Source organism: Cupressus sempervirens, chromosome 6 (assembly GCF_028749045.1).
Source record: "Cupressus sempervirens isolate cs-2001-9-10 chromosome 6, ASM2874904v1, whole genome shotgun sequence".
Classification (NCBI taxonomy): Eukaryota; Viridiplantae; Streptophyta; class Pinopsida; order Cupressales; family Cupressaceae; genus Cupressus; species Cupressus sempervirens.
Window position 1 is genome coordinate 18,710,053 of NC_143123.1, and position 24,122 is coordinate 18,734,174.

General features: G+C 34.8%; 1 protein-coding gene across 4 annotated transcripts in view; it reads right to left on the bottom strand.

The window, feature by feature from the left end:
• Positions 1-17,012, bottom strand: part of MEE49 (Ribosomal RNA processing Brix domain protein) — a 58,938-nt gene extending 41,926 nt beyond the window's left edge. Inside the window, exons 1-6 of one of the 4 annotated variants that reach the window (XM_089786425.1) lie at positions 16,702-17,012; positions 16,306-16,535; positions 6,011-6,091; positions 5,795-5,890; positions 4,417-4,500; positions 4,195-4,264 (exon numbers count right to left, since the gene is read on the bottom strand). In XM_089786425.1, coding sequence (XP_089642551.1) covers positions 4,195-4,264; positions 4,417-4,500; positions 5,795-5,890; positions 6,011-6,091; positions 16,306-16,506 — 532 coding nt within the window. In that variant the 5' untranslated portion in view covers positions 16,507-16,535; positions 16,702-17,012. The other 3 variants (XM_089786426.1, XR_016352617.1, XM_089786423.1) reach the window with 3 other exon arrangements.
• Positions 17,013-24,122: the final 7,110 nt, after the last annotated feature.

Consider the following 24,122-nt stretch of genomic DNA (forward strand, 5'->3'; position numbering starts at 1 on the left):
AGGGGCTGCTACATTTAAGGAGAAGATTCCAATTAATCTCGTAGCAACCTTATTTTTGGTTTCATAGCACCACCCACTCTACAAAAATAGATCTTGCAGCCCCCTTCATGGGACCGCACCCTTAGAGTTACACCACTTTAGGATGATAAGGTTAAAGCAAGGTTCTTCGAGTGCATTGGTAAGATGTATGGTGACGAAACTACTGGCAAGATTTGTACTAAGTGGACAAAATTTGCCATTCATTAAAGTTATTCAAATGCAATAGAGATGGATATCACAATTATGGTACAAGAGCATCCAAATTTGTGGTGGAAAATGTCATGGATTACAAAGTTCAAAGATTACCATACTAGCCATTTGTTTGCTATCTCAAGATTCTAATTCTTCAACTGCAGAGAGGAAGTGGTCTACCTATAGCTTCATCTACTTTCTAGTATCCGTGTTAAGCTGAATATTTTTATCTCTTAGAATTATAGTGTGCTATTAGACTATAGATTGTGATTTTAGATATACTTCTTCACATTTTATCTAATAGAGAGGATCAAGTTATAAGTAGACTAGTTCCAACTTAAGACAGTAGATGAGTGGCTAGTGTGTTAACCTTTGATCATTGTAATCCATCATATTTCCACCACAAAATCAAATTCTCATGTGCCATAGTTTTGATATCCATTTTTGTTGCATCCAAATCTCCTATAAGAGTGCCAAATTTTGTCCACTTAGTGCAAATCTTGCCAGCAATTTGATTATTACACATCTTACCAATGCACTTGAAGAACCCTACCTTCAACTCATCATCCTGAAGTGGTGTAACTCTACTAGGACTAACCATGGACTACTTAGGAACCAATGCATAAGCAACCATGTGCAAAGGAGTGTTCAGTTTGTCCCATATGAGCTAAATGATTAGTTGAATGTGCTCATTGTAGATTGCTAAAGTAGTGTCCTCTTACACAATAGCTCTCATCTAGTCAAGCATAGAATCAATGTACTCATACACGTTTCCATGGGTAATTGTATCTCGATCACCATATATGATCACCTAAAAAATCGGAGTAATGATAGAGACTGTGTATTTTGCATCACTCCAAAATTGATAGCTCTTCACTATCTCCTTCACCCTCTTCCCCTACTCTATCTTGGCCTCAACCCACCAGTTATATTCATTTGTCATAACCATGAGTTACAATGCCTCTTGCAATTCTAGCAAACTCTCCAAGAGAGTGTAATAGGATGCACATTTGGTCTCAACTAATGTCAAGAACTTCTTCACAAATCCCATATATTGTGTACATGAAGTATGGTGGTTGCAAATAACCAAATCAATCTTCCTCGTGTACTTACGTGCATTGCTCATGGCATACATGCAACATGGAGTCCACCAAATATATTTATAGGCTACCTCAATAAACTTTTTTGCAACTTTACAAGTGTTGAATCTGTCACTAGTTGGAGCACATTTTGTGGCTCAACCTCCTCAATAGCCTCCCTAAGGACTTGAAACTAAAAATCAGCATCTTTCTAATGCCCTAAACAATCAACTTTCCTCAAAAAGTGCAAGCCCTTCATTCATGTAACCATGATGTTAGTGAGTGGACAATGGCTAATATTCATCCATCCATCCATAAATATGTTGCATCTAGAGTCTCTATCCAACATGCCTTCATCTGCTCCATCAAGATATTGGTCTTGGTACATCAGTTATCCAATATCGTTAGTCCTCAATTATTGCTCACCTTCTGGCACAAATGATGGTCCCCCCTTGGCCACCAACATCATTTCCTTATAATAGGGAGATAAAGCTACATGCAATGGTAAGAACCTGCCAATGGAATCATCTATCTGATCTTTCAAATGCACATTGAACAAATCAGCTATGGGGTTACTTCCTGCCTTGTATTTCCCATTGTCGCTGCCCTCCCCTACCAAACTTTGAGTGGATGAAAGTCTTGAGGCTGACCCTGACATTGTTCATGCTCTTTGATGCATGGCATGATCAAAAGTATGTTGCTGCCCCTATAACTGTTAAATTGCTTGAACCTGTTGCCTAGCAAACAAAGTAGTGGGCACTCCAACTCCACTAAAATCAGGACAGCCCAAAGCTTGTTTGTCTAAATTTTGTACTTGAAATCTTTAGCTTCCATAAAAAAAATTACCTGCACTCACACAATGTCTTGTCCAAAAGAGAAAGTGTACATTAACTCTAGCAAAGCTCCCAGACCATCCTGCACCACAAAGATTGCATTTCCATTTTCATGTGCCACCATTAGTTAGCAATGGGGTTGTTTCTCTTGTTGCAAATGTTTTGAGAGGAGAGTTAGGATCATAAGGACCCCTAGTAAATTGTGTCAAAATTTGAGAGGGTAACCTATAGGAAGTGGTGCTATCCATAAAATTAGTTTGGGCTCAGTCCCATGGACACTTTCCTCAAGCTCAACCTCATGCTCAAGTTCATAATCTAATAGACTTGCACCCTCAAACTGAACTCTCATTTCATCTCCACTAATATCATGACCGTGAGAGCTCATTTTGACAATGTATTTCACAAAATGAAAAAAATCAGCTTAATTAGTAATTTAAATAATTAAGAAAACTAGTTTCAGCATAGGCCCTAATCTAGAAACAACAAATATGAGAACACAAAAAAATCCTTCAAACAACAATTAGAAACAACATTCATCATCTTAAAAGAACTTAAATTTTACTTTTAGAAATAAAAATCAGAAAATAAAACCCAAAAAAAAAAAAAAAACCCTGCCTTGTGCTTGATGATTCTCTTCAAGGAAATCACAGAATCTCCCTCTTCTTCTTCTTGCTCCTCTTTCACTTGCAATCACTTCTTGCACTCCTTTTCAGTATTCTCTATCAGTTGAAGAAAACAAGTTAAAATCCAATTGTGAGGGAAAAATGAAGTTTGGAGGGATTTATGTAGGGTTGGAGGGGCCAAAATGGGACCCATCTCCTTTTAAGCGTTTGACTACAACCCCGATATAAAAGTAAAAACTTTAAAACAATCACTTTTTGTCATTTTAGCGTCTAGCGATGGTGGACATGCAAACATCCCTAGGAAGGTCGAGGGACGCCTAGGCATCCCTTGAGTGTATGCATGTCCCAGCATCCTAGCAACGACTTGGTGGCTAAAAAGCGAAGGTGAGCATAGGGGAATGCCACGTCCCTGTCCCGAATGGGAGGTGGGGGGCACATCCCCATGTTACACTAGCAAAATTTAATTGATATACTCTTAGTGTATCAATCAAAATGAATTTGGTATTAATTTAACTATACCTATCATCAAAATTGAAATGATCATTGTATTAGACTTGATATATAATCAGGTATAATAAATTAAAATAATATAAGTTGATGCAATTTATTATAATTAAATGACTAACAGAAGATGTAATTATTAAATAAAAACTAATTTGTGCATAACTAGCATCTTAATTAGAAGGACCTCTAACTAGCTTAATAAGACTAAAGAAAGAATAAGCGATGAAAAATAAATATTGAGCGATTGGAAAGAGCAATTGTTAAATCAAACTAAGAACAGGACGAGAATTAGTTCATTACTAAAATAAAATAAAATATTGCACCAGACGTATCCCTACGACTTGACATAGTGTGCAAAACACACTTACTTGGTCTTCTTGCTGCCACGTAGGGGTTGAGAAAGGGCAAGTTGGGGCGAGACTAATCCTCATCATTAATATTATACTTAAACATAACATAATCTAAATAGCAATTCAGGGTGACTTGAAAAGTTGTTAATTAACTAATTTAAATGTCAAATAGTTGAATCATTGTTCAAATATAACCAAAACCTATTTTTTTAAAACATTTTTATCCCTATCTCTCACGTCTCTTGGTATCTTTAGTTACATGCATTCAGCCTAATAAAGGGGAAGAAAAGAAGATACAATAGCACCTTTCAGAATATATGTGTTCATACTATAATTTATTGCAAAGGGGAAAAATGTTGTTTGCAGGGAATAAAAGAAGATACAATACCACCTTTGATAACTTCATAATGGCTTCTCACATCACCAGAAGTTCGTTTCATACTTTTGTGTTCATACTAAAATTAGGAAATATGGTGACCGGTGGAAAATTCAGGTAGTGACCCACGACACAAAAATAATTTATAACTTTTTCTGCAGCAAGAAAAAATCAAAACTAATTTGAAATAAAACTTACTTGGCTCCCTTCGATTCTCATGAGTGACCACAATACAAGTAAAGTCTCGGTTTTTCGCGTATTCCACTATCTATAAACCCAAGAAAACGAAAAAATAAATTGTAATAGTGTGGCTTTTTAGAATTATATGAAAAGAGAAATAAACACATACAATCTATAATTACTACATACCAGACAGATCAAAGAATTGAAGATGTCAGATATGGAAACAAATTAAAAAACCTTTTTCAGTTCATAAGTCCCTCGCTTATAGTAAGTTGCATTTGGAATAATAGATAATAGCTCCGCAATTAAGTGGTTTCCTCTCTGACCAACAAACAACAATGGAGTCCCAACTCTGTTATATGTAAATATAGCAAATAAAGTTAACATATGCAAATTTCTTAGATAGAGTTAAAGCTTAGTTGTCAAAAAGAATGAACCATTAAAATATAGACCAAATCAACCAGAATTGTAATGCAGACAAAATGTAATCAAAGAATGTTTAAGTCAAACCATGTACTTCACTTCCAAACAATGAAAGACGTTGAAATTAAACTGTGTAATATGTCCACACACCATACGAATCCAAAATATACTGAATTCTTCAAATGTGTAACTCACAAGGTATCTCCATGTATTTGAGAAATATGTGCTACTACTTTGCTGTATTATTTCTGGGCAGATTGTGTGATAATTTTTGCATCAACGTTTCGGATCACACTCTGTGATCCATCATCAGGATGAAAGAGCTAAAGGAGAAATGTGGTAAGATTGCAGACCCAGGGTGGATAAAAAGTGGGGGGGGGGGGGGGAGGGTGTTGTTAGGATGCACAACAGTAGAGGAGAGTTTTGAGGTCTGGCAGCAAGGTGAATCAAGGAAGGATCACAGGTATAGGGAGAAAAATGAAACGATAACTCAAAATATGCAAAGAACTAAGCGAAAAATAAGGAAACAAACTTACTCATGAAAATAAAATGAAGATAAAAATAGCATGAATGGTGTATATATATATATATATATATATAAAGAGGGTATCCCGGAAAGTAGAAAAAGAAGAAAAAGATTAGAAATGATAGTAATAATGCTACCAAAAATAGATATATATATAATTATTATCTAAGATAATGTGATGAAAACATTTAAGACTATATATATGTGTGTGTGTGTGTGTGTGCGTGTATGTATATATATAATTGTAAAATAAATAAATTAACGATAATAATAAAAATAATATTTTATATGTATGTATGTGTGTATATATATATATATATATTAATGTTAAAAAATATAATGAAGAAAAGTCAAAGTAAATACATGTAGTTTGCTTTCAAAACAAATAACATTGAAATTAATAATATGTTATGTGTCGATACACCATATGAATCCAAACTATGCTGACTTCTTCGAATGCATATCATGTAAGGCATCAAGAAATATTAGTGTATTTGAGAGGTCTAATCTACTACAACTAGAACTGTTACGTAAGTAAAATCTAGAACAAAAATTTAGAACTTAATACAATGTTGGAAAAAACCATCTATGTAGTCCTAAGTTCTAGCTATGGTAAAAACTTTAAACACTAATGAAACATTCAAGGTATATAGAACCTGGACATACAGTGGACCTGAACCGTGATGATGTGATCAAAATTTTTGGCATTTGTTCACGGTTAAAATGTGCACTAAACTCATCAGCGGCATTATCTGCAAACAACTGCAACAAGCACTCGCCAAAAAAGCTCCAATTATTTTTTAGGCATTGATCTAAGCAATAAAATGAACTCTGCTCAATTCAAAATTCAAATACATGTTAATTGTCTAGCCAACAACATACCTCTTCATCATCAGGTCTACAAACAGTCTCATCAGACTCTCGTGTGTTTTCAATCGTGCGAGGAACCTTGGGTTTTGGAGGCTGGACATTTCAAGTAGTAACAGTCACCAGTGGAGTTTAAAAAAAAAAAAAACAAGAAATGAAATCAGAATGCGAGTCTTTAATTTGATAAAGCCAAACTAAAGAAAATATAAAGACATCGTTAAAAGATGAAATTGTCAGCCTTTTTGATGGCTGTGAATTTAAAGCACAAAGTGTCATTATCATGATCAGTCTTAGTTTCACCAAACAAATTGTACCTACTCTAAAATTAATGAGAAATTTGTTACATGCAAAAGTATGAATTTCAGAAACTCCCATAAATAACTATAAGGGAAAAATATTTGCACTATTCTCTGCAAATTAGGAATAACAGAAAGCGGAACCTGTAGATAAATTGAGGTGATGGTATTATGCTTGAGGTTTATGCAAGGATTTTTGTTTCGCTTTGTAGTTTTACCAGTCCCAACTATGATTGTCGTGTACAGTTTGTGGTTTCAAAGGGTATGGAATAAATTTGACAAGGAAATATGTTATGAAAAAGCAACACAAATCTCTTCTTCATTTAGTGCAATGGGTACCAAGATATGCATGGGTACCAATAATAATACAAGGATGGAGATATCAATTGAATTAGGGCAAACAACTAGACAAATTAAGAGGCAGGTATATTACATATAACTGAATTGACCAAAATTATGGGTATAAGGATTGGTACACATTCCAACATTCCTAAAATGGAGTTTCCTGGCATCCATGTTTAGTACCCTATCAGCCTTTCAAGGTTCTTTTCATGTGCATTCACTTGCACTTCATTCAGCTCTATTTTCATGCCCTCTCAAGAATATATTTCTACTACCCCTTCTAATGACAGCATTTACAACCCTCATATCCTTCTCTGTGAGGAATCTTATTACATCGACTGCTCGTTACTTTCTTCCCTCTCAACTAAATCAAGCAAAGCCATTGTCATTCTCATTTGTTCTTCAATTAAAAGATGGTCTTACACTTATTTTTCTTGATCATACAGTACCATTATGTTAAGGAATGAAGATATGACATGATACCTTTTTTTAATGTATATCTCTTATGAGATTAGATCACTGACTTGATTTTCTTATTTATGTAAATTGCTGATTCTTTTGCAGACTTTGAACAGTTATATATACGTCCTGCAACCCTGTGAGTATTTCTGAGTTTACTCTTAATACAAATAGCAGAAGATAGGAAATGCTGCAGATGTAATAGTACTAATGTGTTTTATGTATTTTCCAACTGCAGTGATTCTCTTCTTGTCAGGAGGAATGTCCTATGTAGGGACATGTCTCTATGTGGCTAAAGCCAGGTAGGGAGTCCCTACATATGACATGCCCTGACACCCAAAAGTCACAGCTTATTCACTGCTCCTCGCCATATAATCAGTGCTTAACAAAACAAAATCTGTACATACTAACAAATAATAATCAAGCATGATCTGCATATGTTAGACAGTATTTATTGAGGCCCAATGATGATGATGATTGTTAAAGCACAATTTTAATATGGTGATCGGTGATTGTTAAAGCATAATTTTAATAAGGTGATCGCTGATTATTAAGCATTATTGTACATGGTGATCGGCGATTATAAAAGCCGATTAACTTGGAATGTGATCGGTCAAAATTGATCAATATTTAATATATATAACAGTAATCATTAGATAATTTCAACGTTAGGGAAATATGTGTGTGTATTCAATTTTATATATATAAAGATAGAGAGAGAGAGAGAGAGATGATTATCTAATGATTACTGATCACTGATTATAATGATTATTAATAATCATAGTAACAGTTTATCTCAAGATCAATTCAATCCAAGCTATAACATTAACGCTCCCTCTTAGCTAGGGAGGTGTCAGTTTGATCAACACATAGTACTCTCGGGCAGTTGAGAGAAACATCATCTCAATATAATACTCTGAAAATGATGAGAACAATAGACTCATCATTCAGATGTTACCATACGGTAGTGGTACAATTATGAATAGCCACTATTAGACATTCACCATACTTATATTTTCCTTGGTATGTGCATGAGCATCAAGTCTCATGAGGCCTGCCAAATAAAGTATGTGCACATGATGTCTCCAATACTACGTCTCATAGAATACACCATGCCATATCTCAGTAATGCAAACTCAAAAGTTACATAAGAGACATGCACTATCATGATCTCCACAAATGTCGATAAAATGACATCCATCATGATAGCAGGTTAAACAATTGTTAAGATCATCACCTTACAATAGTAACCACCATAAAACATCAGTAAAAGATCGCCACCTTTTATGATGTAACTGAATAAACATGTACTTAATCACATGATAAAAAGAAATTACACGTCTTTTAAAAGGAAAAAATTTAACTGAGACTCGACCTCAGAAAATATATAACATTTTCATCATACCAAGTTTACCTCTGAAGTGATCCACTTTTAAGTTTGATAGTGGCTTGGTAAGGATGTCAACAGTTTGCTCATCAGTGCTAATATATCTCAATTGTATGATATTTCTTTCCACCATATGCCTGATATAATGATAAGGGATCTCAATATGTTTTGATGTGTTGTGAAATACTAGATTTATTGAGAGTATTATACAACTCTACTTATCACAGTGAATAATAGTGGGATCCATGGATTGTCCAACCAATCCCACTAGTAACTACCATACTGCTTCTTGAGCTCCCACGGATGCGGCAATCTACTCAACTTTCGTAGAACTCTGTGTAACTGAAGGTTGCTCTCTCCTAAACCAGAATATCATTACAAAACCTAAGCTGAAACAACAACTTGTGATGCCATTATGATCAACAACATTACCAGCTCAATCTGAGTCTGAATATCCATGGAGATGTATATCAACATTATCATATTTTAATCCAAGACCAATTTTTCCATGTAGATACCTTAATATATGTTTTGTTACTACTAGATGTATCTTTCTAGGTTCACACATGAACTGACTAAGAGTATTTGTAGCATAACAAATGTGATGCCTTGTATTCACCAAATACATTAGGGATACTATTATTTGACGATAGAGTGTAGGATCGACTAATTCTAACTCAAAGGTCACATCTTTTAATTTAAGTAGATTCGTTTCCATGGTTGTAGACATAAGTTTGCAATCCATCAATCCAAATCTGTTTAAAATGTCAATGGTATACTTACCTTGGTTTAGGATGATACACTTCTCCTCTTGCCATACTTCTAATTTGAGGAAGTAATGCAAGAGACCTAGGTCCTTCATATCAAATTTGCGAGCAAGATCTTGTTTGCATTTTATAATGATGATTCTCACCTATGATTAGTAAATCATCAACATAGAGAACTAAGATTAACATATTAACATTAGTCACCTTGAAATAGAGGTTGGGATTAGCTTTATTTTTGGAGAATCACAACTTGGTGAGATAATTGTCTATCCTTTCATAACAAGCTCTAGGGGCTTGCTTGAAGCCATAGAGAGCCTTTTTCAATCGACTGACATGAGAAGCGTTATCATAAATAACAAACCCTTCAAATTGCTCCAGATATACTTCATCTTCTATAATGTCATTCAAGAAAGCAGTCTCTAAATCCATCTGATGTATTTTCCATCCTGTTGAGGTGGTGATAGCACTTATGGTTCTTACTGAAGTGTACCTAGCAACTAGGGCAAATGTTTCCTCATAAAAAATTCCTTCCTTTTGAGAGAAACCTTGGTCAACAAATTTGGCTTTGTATTTTTCAATAGTTTCATCTACAGCATGTTTGATTTTAAATAACCATTTGGATGAAACAATTGAATTTCCTTTAGGCCTTGGCACTATGTCCCAGACATCTTTCTTCAAGAAAGATTGAGACTCTTTAATTATAGCATCTTTCCAAACTTGATGTTTTAGTGCTTCTTTAGCATTTGTTCGCCAAGACCTAATAAGTTGACTCATGAGAGCAACATAATTTGAGTGACTTCTCAAGTTCTTGCTTTCTCGAAATGTGCCCTTGGGTGCAACATAATTTCTACTTCTTCAAGAGCTTTTTTGCCCAAAGTGGTCTTTTTTCTATTACTAGTAGAAGGCTCAAAAGGCTTAGGAGTAGAATTCATAGGTTCCTAATTTTCTACCAATGTCTCCCTCTGAAGTTTAGTATCGCGGTCCTCTTCTATCTCTTGAGGTACCTCATTGTCTATCTGACTAATGTTTTTGGATATTTTGAATGTTATGTCCTCTTCAAAGGTTACATACCTGCTTAGTTCAATTATATTCTGACCAGGTACATACATCCTTTAGACCTTGGATGATTCACTATATCCAACAAATATCCCCTTCTTTCTTGATGGGTCTATTTTTTACCTTTTCTCCTTAGGAATCTAAATATAGACTCGACAACCAAATATTCTCAAGTGACTTAGGGCAAGCTTGTTTCCAATGAAGGCTTCTTCAGGAGTTACGGTGTCAAGACTAGAGTTAGTAGATCTGTTTTGAATGTAGACAACAATATTGGAGGCTTCCGCCCAAAATGAGGTATGAAGATTTTGATCATGCATCATAGCTTTAACAACTTTTACTATGGTTTGGTTCTTTCTTTCAGCTACCCCATTTTGTTGTGGATTATATGGTACATTGTACTCCCTCTTAATCCCAAAAGTATTACAGAAAAGTTTTCAAAGAGATTCTCCTCCATTATCTGACCTCACAGTTTTAATTCTTTTCACAGTAATGTTTTCAAATAAGGCTTTGAATTCTTTAAATTTAGCTAATAATTCATTTGATTCTTTAAGTTTTAAAAAATAAATCCACATATTTCGAGAGTAGTCACCAACAAAAATAACATAGTACAAAAATCCTCCTAAGGAGAGTATTATCATTGGTCCACATTAATCAGTGTGAATAAGTTCAAGTACAATTTTAAACTTGTGTTTACTACAATGAAAGGTCCCTTCTGAATTCTTCCTTAATGCACAACCCTTACATATTCCTTCATGGTCAAGTTCCAATTTAGGTGATCCCGTAGCAAGTTTTTCTATGGGGTGTAGGGCACGAAAATTAAGATGTCCTAGCCTTCTATGCCAAATTTCATTTGAAGTGGAAACATCATGAGTCGAGGCTTAACTTTCAACATTACATAGTTTATACAAACATCCATCTCGAACTCCTATAGTATTTGCATTTTTTATGTTAGAGTTCTTAGGCCAGGTAACAACTTTTCCATCCAAGAAAGCGATATGGTACACTTTGTCTTTTAAGGCATAGATGGATACTCGATTTTTTTTTTATTCTTGGTACAAATAACACTCAAGTTAGTTCTAAGGGAACTCCAGATTTTAGTTGGATGGAGCATGTCTAAATTCCTTTCATAGGATGTGTGGTGTTCTCTCCAATGGTAACTTCTTCATTTGAATTTTCATCAAGACTATCCAAACGTTTTATGAATCCAGTCATATGACAAGATGCTCCACTGTCTATGACCCGAGTATTTATACTGGGCATTAATTCACTTGATAATGCTGCGTAGAATACCATTTTTTTTGTATCCTCGGCTTCTGCAATGGAGGCTTTGGTTCTTGATTCTTTCAAGACATTTTATAGCAACATGGCCAAACTTGTCACATAGCACTGAACTTTAGACATATCCATCTTCCTTTTGAATGAATATTTATTGTTGTAAGTGTAAATCAAACATATGATCAGACCGATGCAATAATGGCTATATGCAGATTTGAGGTTTACTAATACTTAATTTTGCTTTACAAATCAAATAAGTGTGGATCTGAATTGCAATTTTATCGCAGACTCTACAACAATTCTGAATGTATGAAACTTAAGTTCTGATATTGCCGATCTGAAGAGAAAAATGCATTTATTGATTTCGATGATTTATCTTTGTGATCGGTCATCTTATATATTGCAATCAAGAGGCATATTAAGGGCGATTGTGACTGTTCAACTACATGTCTCTTTGAAAAAACATGGGGGCATAAACATAATCAGCCAACAGACCCGAACATTAATGGGTATGACTAGTCACCCAACAAATTATCAAGAGACCCTATGGTTATTGAGCATGAATAATTACTAGGGCAATTTCAAGAGTAAAGCCTTCAATCTGAATATAGAGGATCATAACTCGATCCCATATGATTGTCATCCAATCAATCTGATCAGGGATTTACTGCCCAATCTAAGAGATACATATAATCCGGTCACTCAGATTTTCATACTTAGTTTGATAATGATAATATCAGTTCGATACAAGGCTGATCTCCTTGAGATTAGTGGCAAGATAATTTTAATGTCTGTGTATATGTGTGTGTGTATGCATGTATATCAGTTCATATGGTGAACTGGTATACATACATACATACACATCCATGTGAATTGGTGCACATACATGCACACACATATGCATACAGTTGCCATGCTGGTTTGTCCTTGAATTCTGACCTACGCTATCATCTGTTAACAATTGTTGTTGTTTCCCCTCTTTCATTTGAAATTTTCTTTTTCTTTCCTTTCTTTAGAGAATTTGTATTTAACACTTGAAACTCTTCATTATTTTTATTCATGATGATTCCTGTGGTGACCAATCTTGACTCCTCTTGAATACAATCAGTTATTAATCAATCAAACTTTGGAAGTTTGGATCGGGCACTTATCCCTTGTATGAATGATTCCCAGGATGCGGCACGTCCATTTAGTGCCAACATTATCAATTCTTTATTGTCAATTATCTGTCCAATTGTAGATATTTGATCCCTCAATTAAGTTATTCTTATAAAATAAGATGTAATACTTTCGCCTTTATTCATTTTTATATGATGCAGTTGTTGCTTAGCGAAAGGGCTCAACTAATATTGTTTAACTCATACATGTTCTCTAAGAAGGTAAACATGGCATGAGCAGTGTCTAATTTTGAAATGACAAGGACTATGTGATCCTTAGCTGAGTCTACTAGGATCTTCACGGCTTTACTGTTATTCCTTTTCCACTGAGTTTTCTCAGATTCTTCATTCAGTATTGGTACAGCATCTTTGACATACGCATCTAATTCTTGTTCTCTAAGGATCATTATTAATCTGAGTTTCCACAAGACAAAATTTGCAGCACCCTCAAATCTATCTTCAAATCTAACTCCGTTCACCATGATTGCCAATAAATTTGAAGAACTCCTTTCAGAAATATTTTTGGATTTTTTGAGATTGTATATGCTCTTGGTATTATATATGACTAGGCTCTGATACCATGTTAAGAAATTATGATCTTATTTAATACCTCTTTTTTATATATATATCATGAGATTAGATGACTGACTTGATTTTCTTATTTGTGTAAATTGCTAATTTTTTTGCAGACTTTGAACAGTTATATATATGTGCTGCAACCCTGTGAGTATTTCTGATTTTAGTCTTAATACAGATTGCAGAAGATAGGGAATGCTGCAGATGTAACAGTACTAACATGTTTTATGTATTTTCCAACTGCAGCAATTCTCTTCTTATATATATGATTGTGAGGAGGCAGGTCCAATGTAGGACATGTCTCTATGCGGCTAAAGCCTTGTAGGGACATGTCCCTGCATAGGACATGCCCCATCACCCAAAAGCTACAGCTTATTCGCTTCTTCTCACCATATAATCAGTGCTAAGCAAAGCACAATCTGTACATACTAACAGATATTAATCAAGCATGATTTGCATATGTTAGACAGTATTTATTAAGGCCCGATGATGATCAGTGATTGTTAAAGCACAGTTTTAATATGGTGATCGGTGATTATTAAGCATGATTTGTACATGGTGATCGGTGATTATCAAAACCAATTCACTTGGAATGTGATTGGTCAACAATGATCAATGTTTAATATATATTAACAGTAATCATTAGATAATTTCAATGTTTGGGAAATATATATATATATATATATATATGATTATCTAATAATTACTCACTGATTATAATGATTAACCTAGTAATCATAGTAACAGTTTATCTCATGCTCAATTCAATCCGACTGAAGCTATAACATTAACACATTACACTTAGCCATTCAAGGTCTTCTTTCTCATTTTCCACCTTTATAGCTGCATCTTTTGCTTTGCCCTACAATAAATGTAGTGCTCACTTCTTTCCCTTTTTCTGCCAAAGCATATGCATTGGTATTCACAAAAAGATGGTCCACATAGTCATGATTCTTCTCTCGCATGGAACTGCTGCTTGCATACTGGTCCTGCATCTTTTGCTCCCAAATTTATTTATTTTTGCTTCACTCACACCAATTGTTTAAGCAAAACATCTAACTTCACTTATAGAACACTTAGCAAGTTCACAACCTCATCCAATCTTCTTGCCAAATTGGCAGCTTCTATTCTACTTTTCACAATTACTTTTCTAGGAAGTATCTTGACTCACTTTCAACCTCTACTTCTTTTGCTTGATGATAGACTATCATTACAGTTGGACATTCAAAGTCTTCTCCCTCATTTTCCACCTTAATAGCTGCATGTTTTACCTTGCTCTTCATGACTGATATAGAGTCCACTTTCTCTTTTTCTGTCAATGCATTACTATTCAAGAAAAGATGGCCCCCATTATGTAATTTTCTAATTTTTTCTCAATGTTTTGGAGCAGGGTCTATAATGCAAACCTCCGAACACACTTCAGTGCAATCCATGCTCATTCTCCGCTCTACAGAGTTTTGACAATATTAAAAGTCGTCCATTTGTATGCTATAAATACTGCTATGGGTGATCTTCCAATCTACATATAAATACTGCTATGGGTGATCTTCCAATCTACATGTAAATGGCTGTAAAGAAGTACTAGTTAGGACTTGAATTCAAGGCCACTTTAATACCAGTCCGTGTGTCCTACTGACTTGGGGTTACTAAATATTTGCTCAAATGTTTCTAGATTTTCCATGTGGGATTTTAAATGTTTTGTTAAAGAAATCAAATGTTTAGTGAATTGTCTTGTGGGATTATTAAAGAAATTAACTATTTTTAGGATTAATTTATTTATTTTTCTTAAATATTTCTAAATTGGCATGATGGTTTTGCGACCAGCTGATTGCCCAGTGTTATTTAAGATTTAATGCATAAACTTTGCATGAGGTTTGTTTTACAGAAATTAAGGGAGATCTTATTTTCTTGATAATATTCTGCAAAGGCTAGAGACTGCCCTAACTGTATGTTACAAGTAAGGCATATTTCCGATCATCACCAAGGAAGACATCAACTCCATATATGACCTTTCTTGTGGAAGCCTAAAAGCAGAATGTTTTTCCAATTACCTAATATAGTCAAGGTGTTCAACCTTAGTTCTTTAGGATTTGAACTTAAGACCTCTTCTAGGTAATACAGACCTTTTCTATCAGCCAACTCAGTGTGTGCATTAGGTCCACTCAAGTGAAAATTACTCCTGAGAAATAGTATAATAACATAGGGCAAAGGGTATGGAATAACTGGTAGACGGTCAAATTGCTGTTCCAGCCTCTAACTTCACTAGTTCAAATTTTTAAAACCATGTAGGGCAACCTTGGAATTTGCTTTTGTAGAGGGAGAGCTTCAGCCACGCTTTTAGGATATGAACTAATTTGAATGCCATTGGAATGTGCCCAAATAAACCTAGGTCATGCCCGGCTTTATATCATTCTCATTGCAATTCCAAATTGCTAAGTTGCTGAATCAGGTACAGGAACGGGAACAGATCCGCGGATACAAAATGCTAGAATTTTATTTAAGGGGTCAGGTACAAAATGCCCTAGGCAAGTCCATTTGTATGACATAAACACCATAAAGTTCTCGCACAACAATTTATACAGATGCTGATACATAAGCTGATGCTAGTCAATCCACTTTCACTAAACAAAACATACAACATTTCCAAAGCTCATGTAAATGATCGAGTATTTATATAGTATATGACCCCAACCGGTATTTGGGAGGTCTTTAGTTTGAATCCTCGTGAATGCAATTAGGCTAGATATTAAAATGTTAAACACGGTAAACCCACTGTTATGTATATAAATGTCCCGCACTTCGAAAAGTATTGAAAATCGCTATCCAAAGCTTATCTAGAAAAAAAATTGGTATAATGGAACAAATTGAACATAACTATCCAGGCGTTTGGGAGGACCCTAAATTTGAAACCTTCCGATTTTAGTTTCAACAAAGCATTAAACACGATAATCGGAAAGCTAATATAAGTGCATAATTACTGAAAGCTAGAACTTACCTCTTCCCCGAGCTCCAAAGCTCGTTTTTCTGCAGCATCCCGAGTCTTATGGCGTTTTTTCTTCTCCATCTTCTTCTCATGTTTCAGTTTGGCATACACCTCGCCCCTCTTCATCTTGTTTTTTATCATGGAGGGTTCCAATCTCTTGGCTTTTTTCTCCACATCACTGCCCTCTTCATCTCTCGACCTTTTCTTTCCCATCTTTATCCCAGAAAACTCCTCAGATAAATCTACACGAACTATAAAAAATTGAGTGAACCAAAGGTTACACATACAACTTAATAATATGCGTAAGCAAAAGGCTCGAATGCACCGTAAAATATGTTACTTTCAGGAACATAATGATAATGGTGTCTACCGTCTTGTATGATTTCTGGTAGAATTTGTGAATCTTACCCGATTAGGGTTTAAGCAGATAAATATTATGGTTCTCTTTATGTTTTCCAAACAAATCGCTTGCTTGAAGTCACTGGTTTGTAAACATAAACCCTGAAATGCACTCCCTAGATTATATCTCTAAGATTGGGATATCGAGAGCTGTGCTATTTTCTGCATTCTCACACATTAATTCCGTCGAAACTTCTGCGAAGCTAAAACAGGCCGTCTCAATTTCTTCAGCGAACCCCTCCTTTCGCAACTCGTATTCACTCAAACCCGTAAAAACCCTCAGCTGCTATACAAAATCAAAGGTTTTTTCTCGTTTGAGTAACCTTTGAACTGACTTTTTTCTATTTATAGAAGTTGGGAGCACAGCTAGTTACACAAAAAACTGATATATTTGAATTTGGGAGGTTCTTCTAGGTTATGTTTATTTAGTTTTTTAGCTTATTATCTTTTCACCTTTTAATAAGGGAGGTTAAAGTAGTTCGTCTCATGTTTGGAACATTATATAAATTTTCAAACCATTTCATTTGTCGTTAAACTAGTTGTGAACTTAAAATATATTTTTGTCGATATAGGATGTCATATGTTGTGTTAATCGTTCATTTATTTATGGTGTCCAAAAATGAGCTCATGTTTGCAATGACCTATCATAGTATATACATTGAGTGATGATAGTGTTGGGGCAAGGTGTGTTTAGGTTCAAACATTTGTATGGTAATGAAGTAGCCTATCACCCCAAGCAAAGGACAAGTTGCATTGATGTCACATTGATGACTAAATGCAAGTTGCCCTCTGACATTTACTTTTCTTCTTGTCAAATCTCACTACATTGTTTCCCATCCAATATTTAATGCAAGAAACACAATGTTTCATTTTATCGCAACTCCCATCCACTTTCTTTGGTTTCTTAAATAGTTTTTTTTTGTGTGTTTCTCTAGTGACCTTTAGGCAACGCACAATTGATAACTAGAGAAACATGCATTCAAGAAATGCCATTAAAGAAATCAAAGAAAGTGGATGGGACTTGCGATAAAAAGAAACATTGTGATTCTTGCATTGTATATTGGATGGGAAACAGTGTTGTGAGATTTGATGAGAAGAGTAGTAAATGTCAAAGGGTAACATGCATTTAGTCATCAACATGACATCAATGCAACTTGTCCTTTGCTTGGGGTGATAGACTACTTCATTACCACACAGATGTTTGAACCTACACACACCTTTAAACCTACTTCATAACTCGTCATTTTATGTGTGCATCATGTAGTTGTTGACATCATTGTGAACATGTGTTTGCCATGCACCCATTCTTCGCATCAACGTCATTGTGCCAATTAAGGTGACTATTGGCTACATTTGTTTTTTGCATTTGATATGTGTGAAAGTTGTTAAGAATATTTCACTTGTTTTGCATTCAATTCTTGTAATACTTGTGGATAACATTTCATCTTGGTTGGAATTTTTCATATATTTTATTGTTTTGTCATCTCTACATCTAACTCCTACTTGTTGCATTGGTGTGACTAGTGAGAATGGTTGGAGTGGTGGAAGAATTGTGATTTATCACATATTCAACTCATATGGGAAAATTTATTCCTCACTAAGGTTGTCATTATTGTGTCCTTGAGTTTTGTTGAGTTCTTGTTGAATTTTTTATTGTCTTTCTGAGTTTTGTGCATCCTTATACCATGATATTCTTTGCATGTTGCTTTTAGTGTTAAATGTGTTCACACATAACAAACCTTTGGGAAATGAATGGTGTGTTCGAGCATTATTGCTAAAATCCATTGACTACTCTATTTCAATCTTTTATATATGTAGTGGTGAAAATATGAATCAAGGATATGAAACCTAAGTTCATCACATAAACAACATACATAACATAATAGAGAGAGATAGGTCAAGGAGATAGGTCCTTTCAATCCCAATTATACAAAACTAGATCTAGAAAGATTAGTAATAACCAAAAAAGCAAGGAGCACTAATGCAAACTAGGTCTAAGAATAATAAGGGGAAAGATAACTAAATCCTTGAAAACCCTAGATAAATATGATAAGCTAGAGCTAGATGTAGATAAGTGTGTTGAAAGGACAAAGAAGGTGAAGAACACACCTTTAGAATCTATTTTTATGCTTGTTGTACTGATCAAAATCAATGTAAATCATTGTATTTAGGCCTAAAAGTGCTCAACAAACAGATACAAAAAAATGTTTGGCAATTTGTTAGGGGCAAACAAGATTATCAAGGGTGGTGGTCACCATTGATGCATCAAGGGCAGCCTGGTCGGCCCTAACAGAATGTGTGCAATGTTGGTTCTGATTTTGCATTTCTAAAGAAAGCTTAAAAGGGTACTCATATTTACAACCTATTTGTCAATTCAATATTTGTAACCTACAATAAAAATGGTTTTTGTTGTTGATGGGGGGTTCACCTTGGTCAAACCCCAATTTAGGAATTGAGCTTGAATTGAAATAGAATGCAATGAAAAGTAAATGTATGAATTCACCTTACAATAGTAGGATCTCTCGAATCAAATACAATGTGTGTACTTCACCAATTATTTTGGACCAATGAGATGAAGATGAATGGATGTAGAAGATGCAACAAAGGATCTTGGATAGATTGAAGAAGATCTTGAAAATAAGCTCCTTAAATTACTTGAGTCCTTGATCTTCAATTGAGGGGTGTTTGAAGAATGTTCGAAGACTTTAATGCTTGAAAACTTGAGTGTTAGAATGCTTGGATGTAAAATTTATTGATGAAAAAAGGAGCAAATGGAAAGGCTTATAGAGAGCTTGGAATTGACTAACTCCTACAGGCCAACCTACCTAGGAATCAACATTCTGAATGTATATGGACAAGGGACCTAAACTGAGGACCCAACATAGGGCCTAATCAGGAGCACACTAAGCCCTTGACAACCAGGGGCCAGAACCTCTAGGATTCCAAAATAGGTCTTGGATCCCACAAATCAAGAATAAAGTTTGAGATATAGTTGTTTGGGTGCAGAGAGAAAACTCCAAGTGGACAGTGTTGAAAGGAGATTGTTGGAAGTGAAGAAGATTAGTAAACCCTATCACGGAACAATCATTATTTTGTCACTGATGTCAAACCTACTACTTGTTAGTTAGACAATTACTTAGTTTGGTTTAAATGTTATCATTTGTTTGATTGGTGAAGAGGGCTTGAAAAGAAAGGATAACAAGAGAACCTAGAGAAAGGTCGAGTTATTTGGTGTATAAAAGAAGCACTGAGACCAAGCAAGACATTGATGATATATTGTATTTTTTATCTACTTAAGGCTATAATGAAAGGATATTTGAGCAAAGACTTGAAGAAGGCTAAGTAAAGAAATGTGTATGCCAAGCCTAGCCAAGCAAATAATGCAACCCGAGCAGAAAATTAGCTGAAGCCGAGCAATAAGTTTAGTATGTGTCGAGCATGAGAAATCTAGTTGGTATCAAGTGAATAAAATTAGTATGTGCTAAGCACCAGTAAAGACTTAGTGGATGTCAAGCAACCCAATGTTGGTTAAGCATCAGAAGACAATGTTTGCCGAGCAAACAAAGTGTTTTCGCCAAGTGATAGTAAAATGTGTTAGATTGAAGATTTAATGAATCTGAGTTGACTAAATTGATTTCTTGAATTGTGTGAAGCATGTGGAAGATAACTATGATGAGCTAGTGGAACATAATTCAAGGTAAATCATTTTGAGGCAAATTTAAAGAGGATTGTATAGGAAGTTTATAGAAGGGAATAAAATGGATAGATGGGTAAATTCAATGAATCTAACCTAACCCTAGAATGGACAATTGTGGTTAAGCAACAAAAGACTTAAATTCTCTATATAAGGAGATAGCAGGGCAAAAGCAACTTGTATTGTGTGAGAACCTAAGAAAGACAGGAAGTCTAGGGTGTTGCTTCATATAATGGTCGAATAAAAGAGTTTGCAATTGACACACAAAGAAAGAAAGCTCAAGGTGATGAATGCTTGGAGGTTGCACATGTTGTCAAGGATGAAGAGGATGAATGCCAAGCAGAATGGAGGATTGAATGTGAGATCTGTAATCTACAAGTGAGTTGTTATTGTTATGAGATCAAATCCTGATGTTACTCTCTAACAATTATATCAATCTAGATAAATCCTTGGGACTAAGGTTGACCTAACAATCATTAGTAAATCCTTTAACAAGGTGACATTATAATGGATGTTCTAAAGTCCTCTAACAAGACTCATGCCTAACAGGGTGATTGAAATCCTCTAACCAAGTCATATTTAATAGTATGTGTTGTAACCTTTAAAAGTGTTGGCTCCTCACAGGGCTCACTTCAAAAGAGTGAAAATTGGTAGCATGTTACTAGTGGCTTTTCCCAAATTAGGTTTCCATGTAAAATCTTTGTGTCAAAATGTGTGAATGATTTTCTGGTATTGCATATTTACATTTCTACAAAGTTATTTTGACCTAGGACAATAATATGCATATGTTTAAGATATTGAATGATGAATGGATGCATAAGTATAAGTTGAGGTATTGAAAAGTTTTATTCTTACATTTGGACCTTAGATAATTGATTCATCTCCCCCCCATCTCTCAGTTATTCTAAAGCATTCCAACAATTGGCATCAGAGCTCCAAGTACTTGAGAGAAAAGTTTGAAGGTACTTAAAGCTAAAGATCAAGATGTACTGAAAGGAGGTACCTAAGTTAAACAAGGAAAAATTTCATGCATGACATTTAGGAGGTCTTGGAGATTATGCCCAATCAACTATCGCCACTGAGCATGTTGATCCAACTAGAGCTCCAACTGCTAAACAATTGAAACAAAAGAAGAAACACAATCAGGCAATGTTGGAGATTGCATCTACCCTAAGCTATTCAGATTTTGATGACATCAAAGGATGTGATTCTGCTAAGAAGATGTGGGATGCCCTATACAAGATTTATGGAGGAGACAAAAATGTGTTGAGAGCAAAAGCTGAAAGTTTTAAAGGGAAATTTGATGAAATGAGACTACAAGAAGGTGAGACTATAGTCCAGTATTGTGCACGAATCAAAGATATTGTTAATGCAATTTGAGGATTTGATGGATAGATTGAAGATGAGACTATGATCAACAAATTATTGAGAACCCTGTTGCTTATCTGTGCTATTAGAGTCTCTGTTATACAAGAACTGAGGTATACTCCAGGTAGTAATCTAACCCTTGAAGGACTAGTTGGTGAACTCACTACTTTTGAACTTTCAAATTTTGATAGTTTCAAATCTAAGAATGTTGAATCTACTTTCAAAGCTAAGTTGACACTAAAAGAACCTAAAGATAAGAAAAAGAAAAAGGTGAAACCTGATGCTAGTGACAGTGATATAAATGATGAAGAGCTAGAAGAACTAGAAGCATTGTTGGTTAGGAAATTTCATAGAGGCAAAGGAAAATACAAAAGTATGTTACCTATCATATGCTTTAACTATAATGAGGTTGGTCATATTGTAGCAAGATGTCCTGATAAGTCAAACAACAAGAATGAAGACAAATTCAGAGGTAGAAAAGATGACAATAACAAAGCTACAAGGTCAAGGGAAATAAGGCTTGTTACATTGCTAAAGAGGAATCCAATAAGGAATCTAAAGATCATGATGATGAAGTCGTCTATGTTGCTATGAAGGATGGTTCTGATGAAGACGAGGCAACTGCATTGATATCTTATGTGAACAAAAGTGGCAGATAGATCATTGACAGTGGATGTTCACATCACATGATTGGAGATAAAAGTAAGTTCATTACCCTTGAATATTATAATGGAGATAGTGTTAGATTTGGTAATGATGCACTCTGTCTGATAAAATGAAAAGGATAAATAAAATTGTTAGACAAGATCATGTGTGACAATGCTTACTATGTGGAAGGACTTAACTATAATATGTTGAGTGTGTCACAATTGAATAGTTTAGGTTGCAAAGTTGAATTTGATAATAGAAAGGCTAAGATCTATGACATTGATGGAAAACTAATTGGAAGTGGAGATCAGACTAGAGGTAAACTATTTTATCTTGATATGAATGATGTTACTTATCTTATTGTACAATTTGATGATGTGTGGCTATGGCACAAGAGGTTATATCATGTATATTTTAATAGTTTGGTCAGTATCAGTAAGATGAAAAGAGTCAAAGGTTTGTCAAAACTGAATAAACCAAGTAATGTGATTTCTAAACAATGTCAATTAGGCAAGATGACAAAGTTTAGTTTTAAAAGTAAGACTCATACTTCAAAAGAAATTATGGAATTAGTTCATATTGATTTATGTGGACCAATTGATATGCAAAGCTATAGAGGTGACAAGTAAATTATCCTACTTGTTGATAATTACTCGAGAATGATGACAATAATGTTTTTAAAAGAAAAATCTAATGCTTTTGAAATGTTTAAATGGTATTTGGAAAGAATTGAAAAGGAAACTGGTAAAATCTTGAAATGTCTAAGATCTGACAGAGGTGGAGAGTTTACATCGAATGAGTTTGAAAACTTTTTGTAATGATAGAGGAATCAGGAGACAAACTTTTGCACCTAGGACCCCTCCACAAAATGGGATTGCTGAAGAGAGGAATAGATCTATAATGGATTGTGCTAAACCACTGATGATGGAGAAGAATGTTGCTTTGAAATACTGGAGGGAAGCTATCAGTACAACTGTCTATACCTTGAACCGAGTACAAGTCAAGAAAGGTACAAATTTCACGCCTTTTGAATTATGGTATGGTTACTCACCCAATGTCAAATATTTTAAGGTATTTGGAGGCAAGTGTTACATTCTTAAGGACAACAAAAATGGTAAACTTGATGCTAAAAGTGAAGAAGGTATATTCCTAGGCTATTCCAGAAGAAGTAAAGCTTATAAGTATTTAAATACTAACACTAACAAAGTTGTGGAAAGTGCAAATGTAAAGTTTGATGGATATATAAAAGTGCGTGAAGATGAACCAAAGAAGGAACCTGAAGGTTACATAACCTTTATGTACTACTATGAAGGTGTGTATGTTAATGATGATAATTCTGCAAACCAAGTTGTTAATCAACAAGAATCAGTGAATGTTGAGTCACATACAATGGATGTCGGGTTGCATTCAAAAGCTGAGTTGTAGTCAGAAGCTAAGGTACATTCTGATACTAAGATCAATTTACATGAAAGGAATGTCAAGTTACTTAATAGAGAAGTGCACAGTGAATCTAAAATTGAACTTCATGAAAGACCAAATGTAGAAAGGACAGTTGAGCCAAGGTTGTCAAAATATGTCAGAAGACATCATCCTGCTAGACAAATAATTGGAGATAAAGTAGACAGACCAATGACAAGGAATAGGTTGAGAAATGACACATGTGTTGTTAATCATGCATGAGCCTAAGTCTGTGAAGGATGCATTAGAAAATGAAGACTGG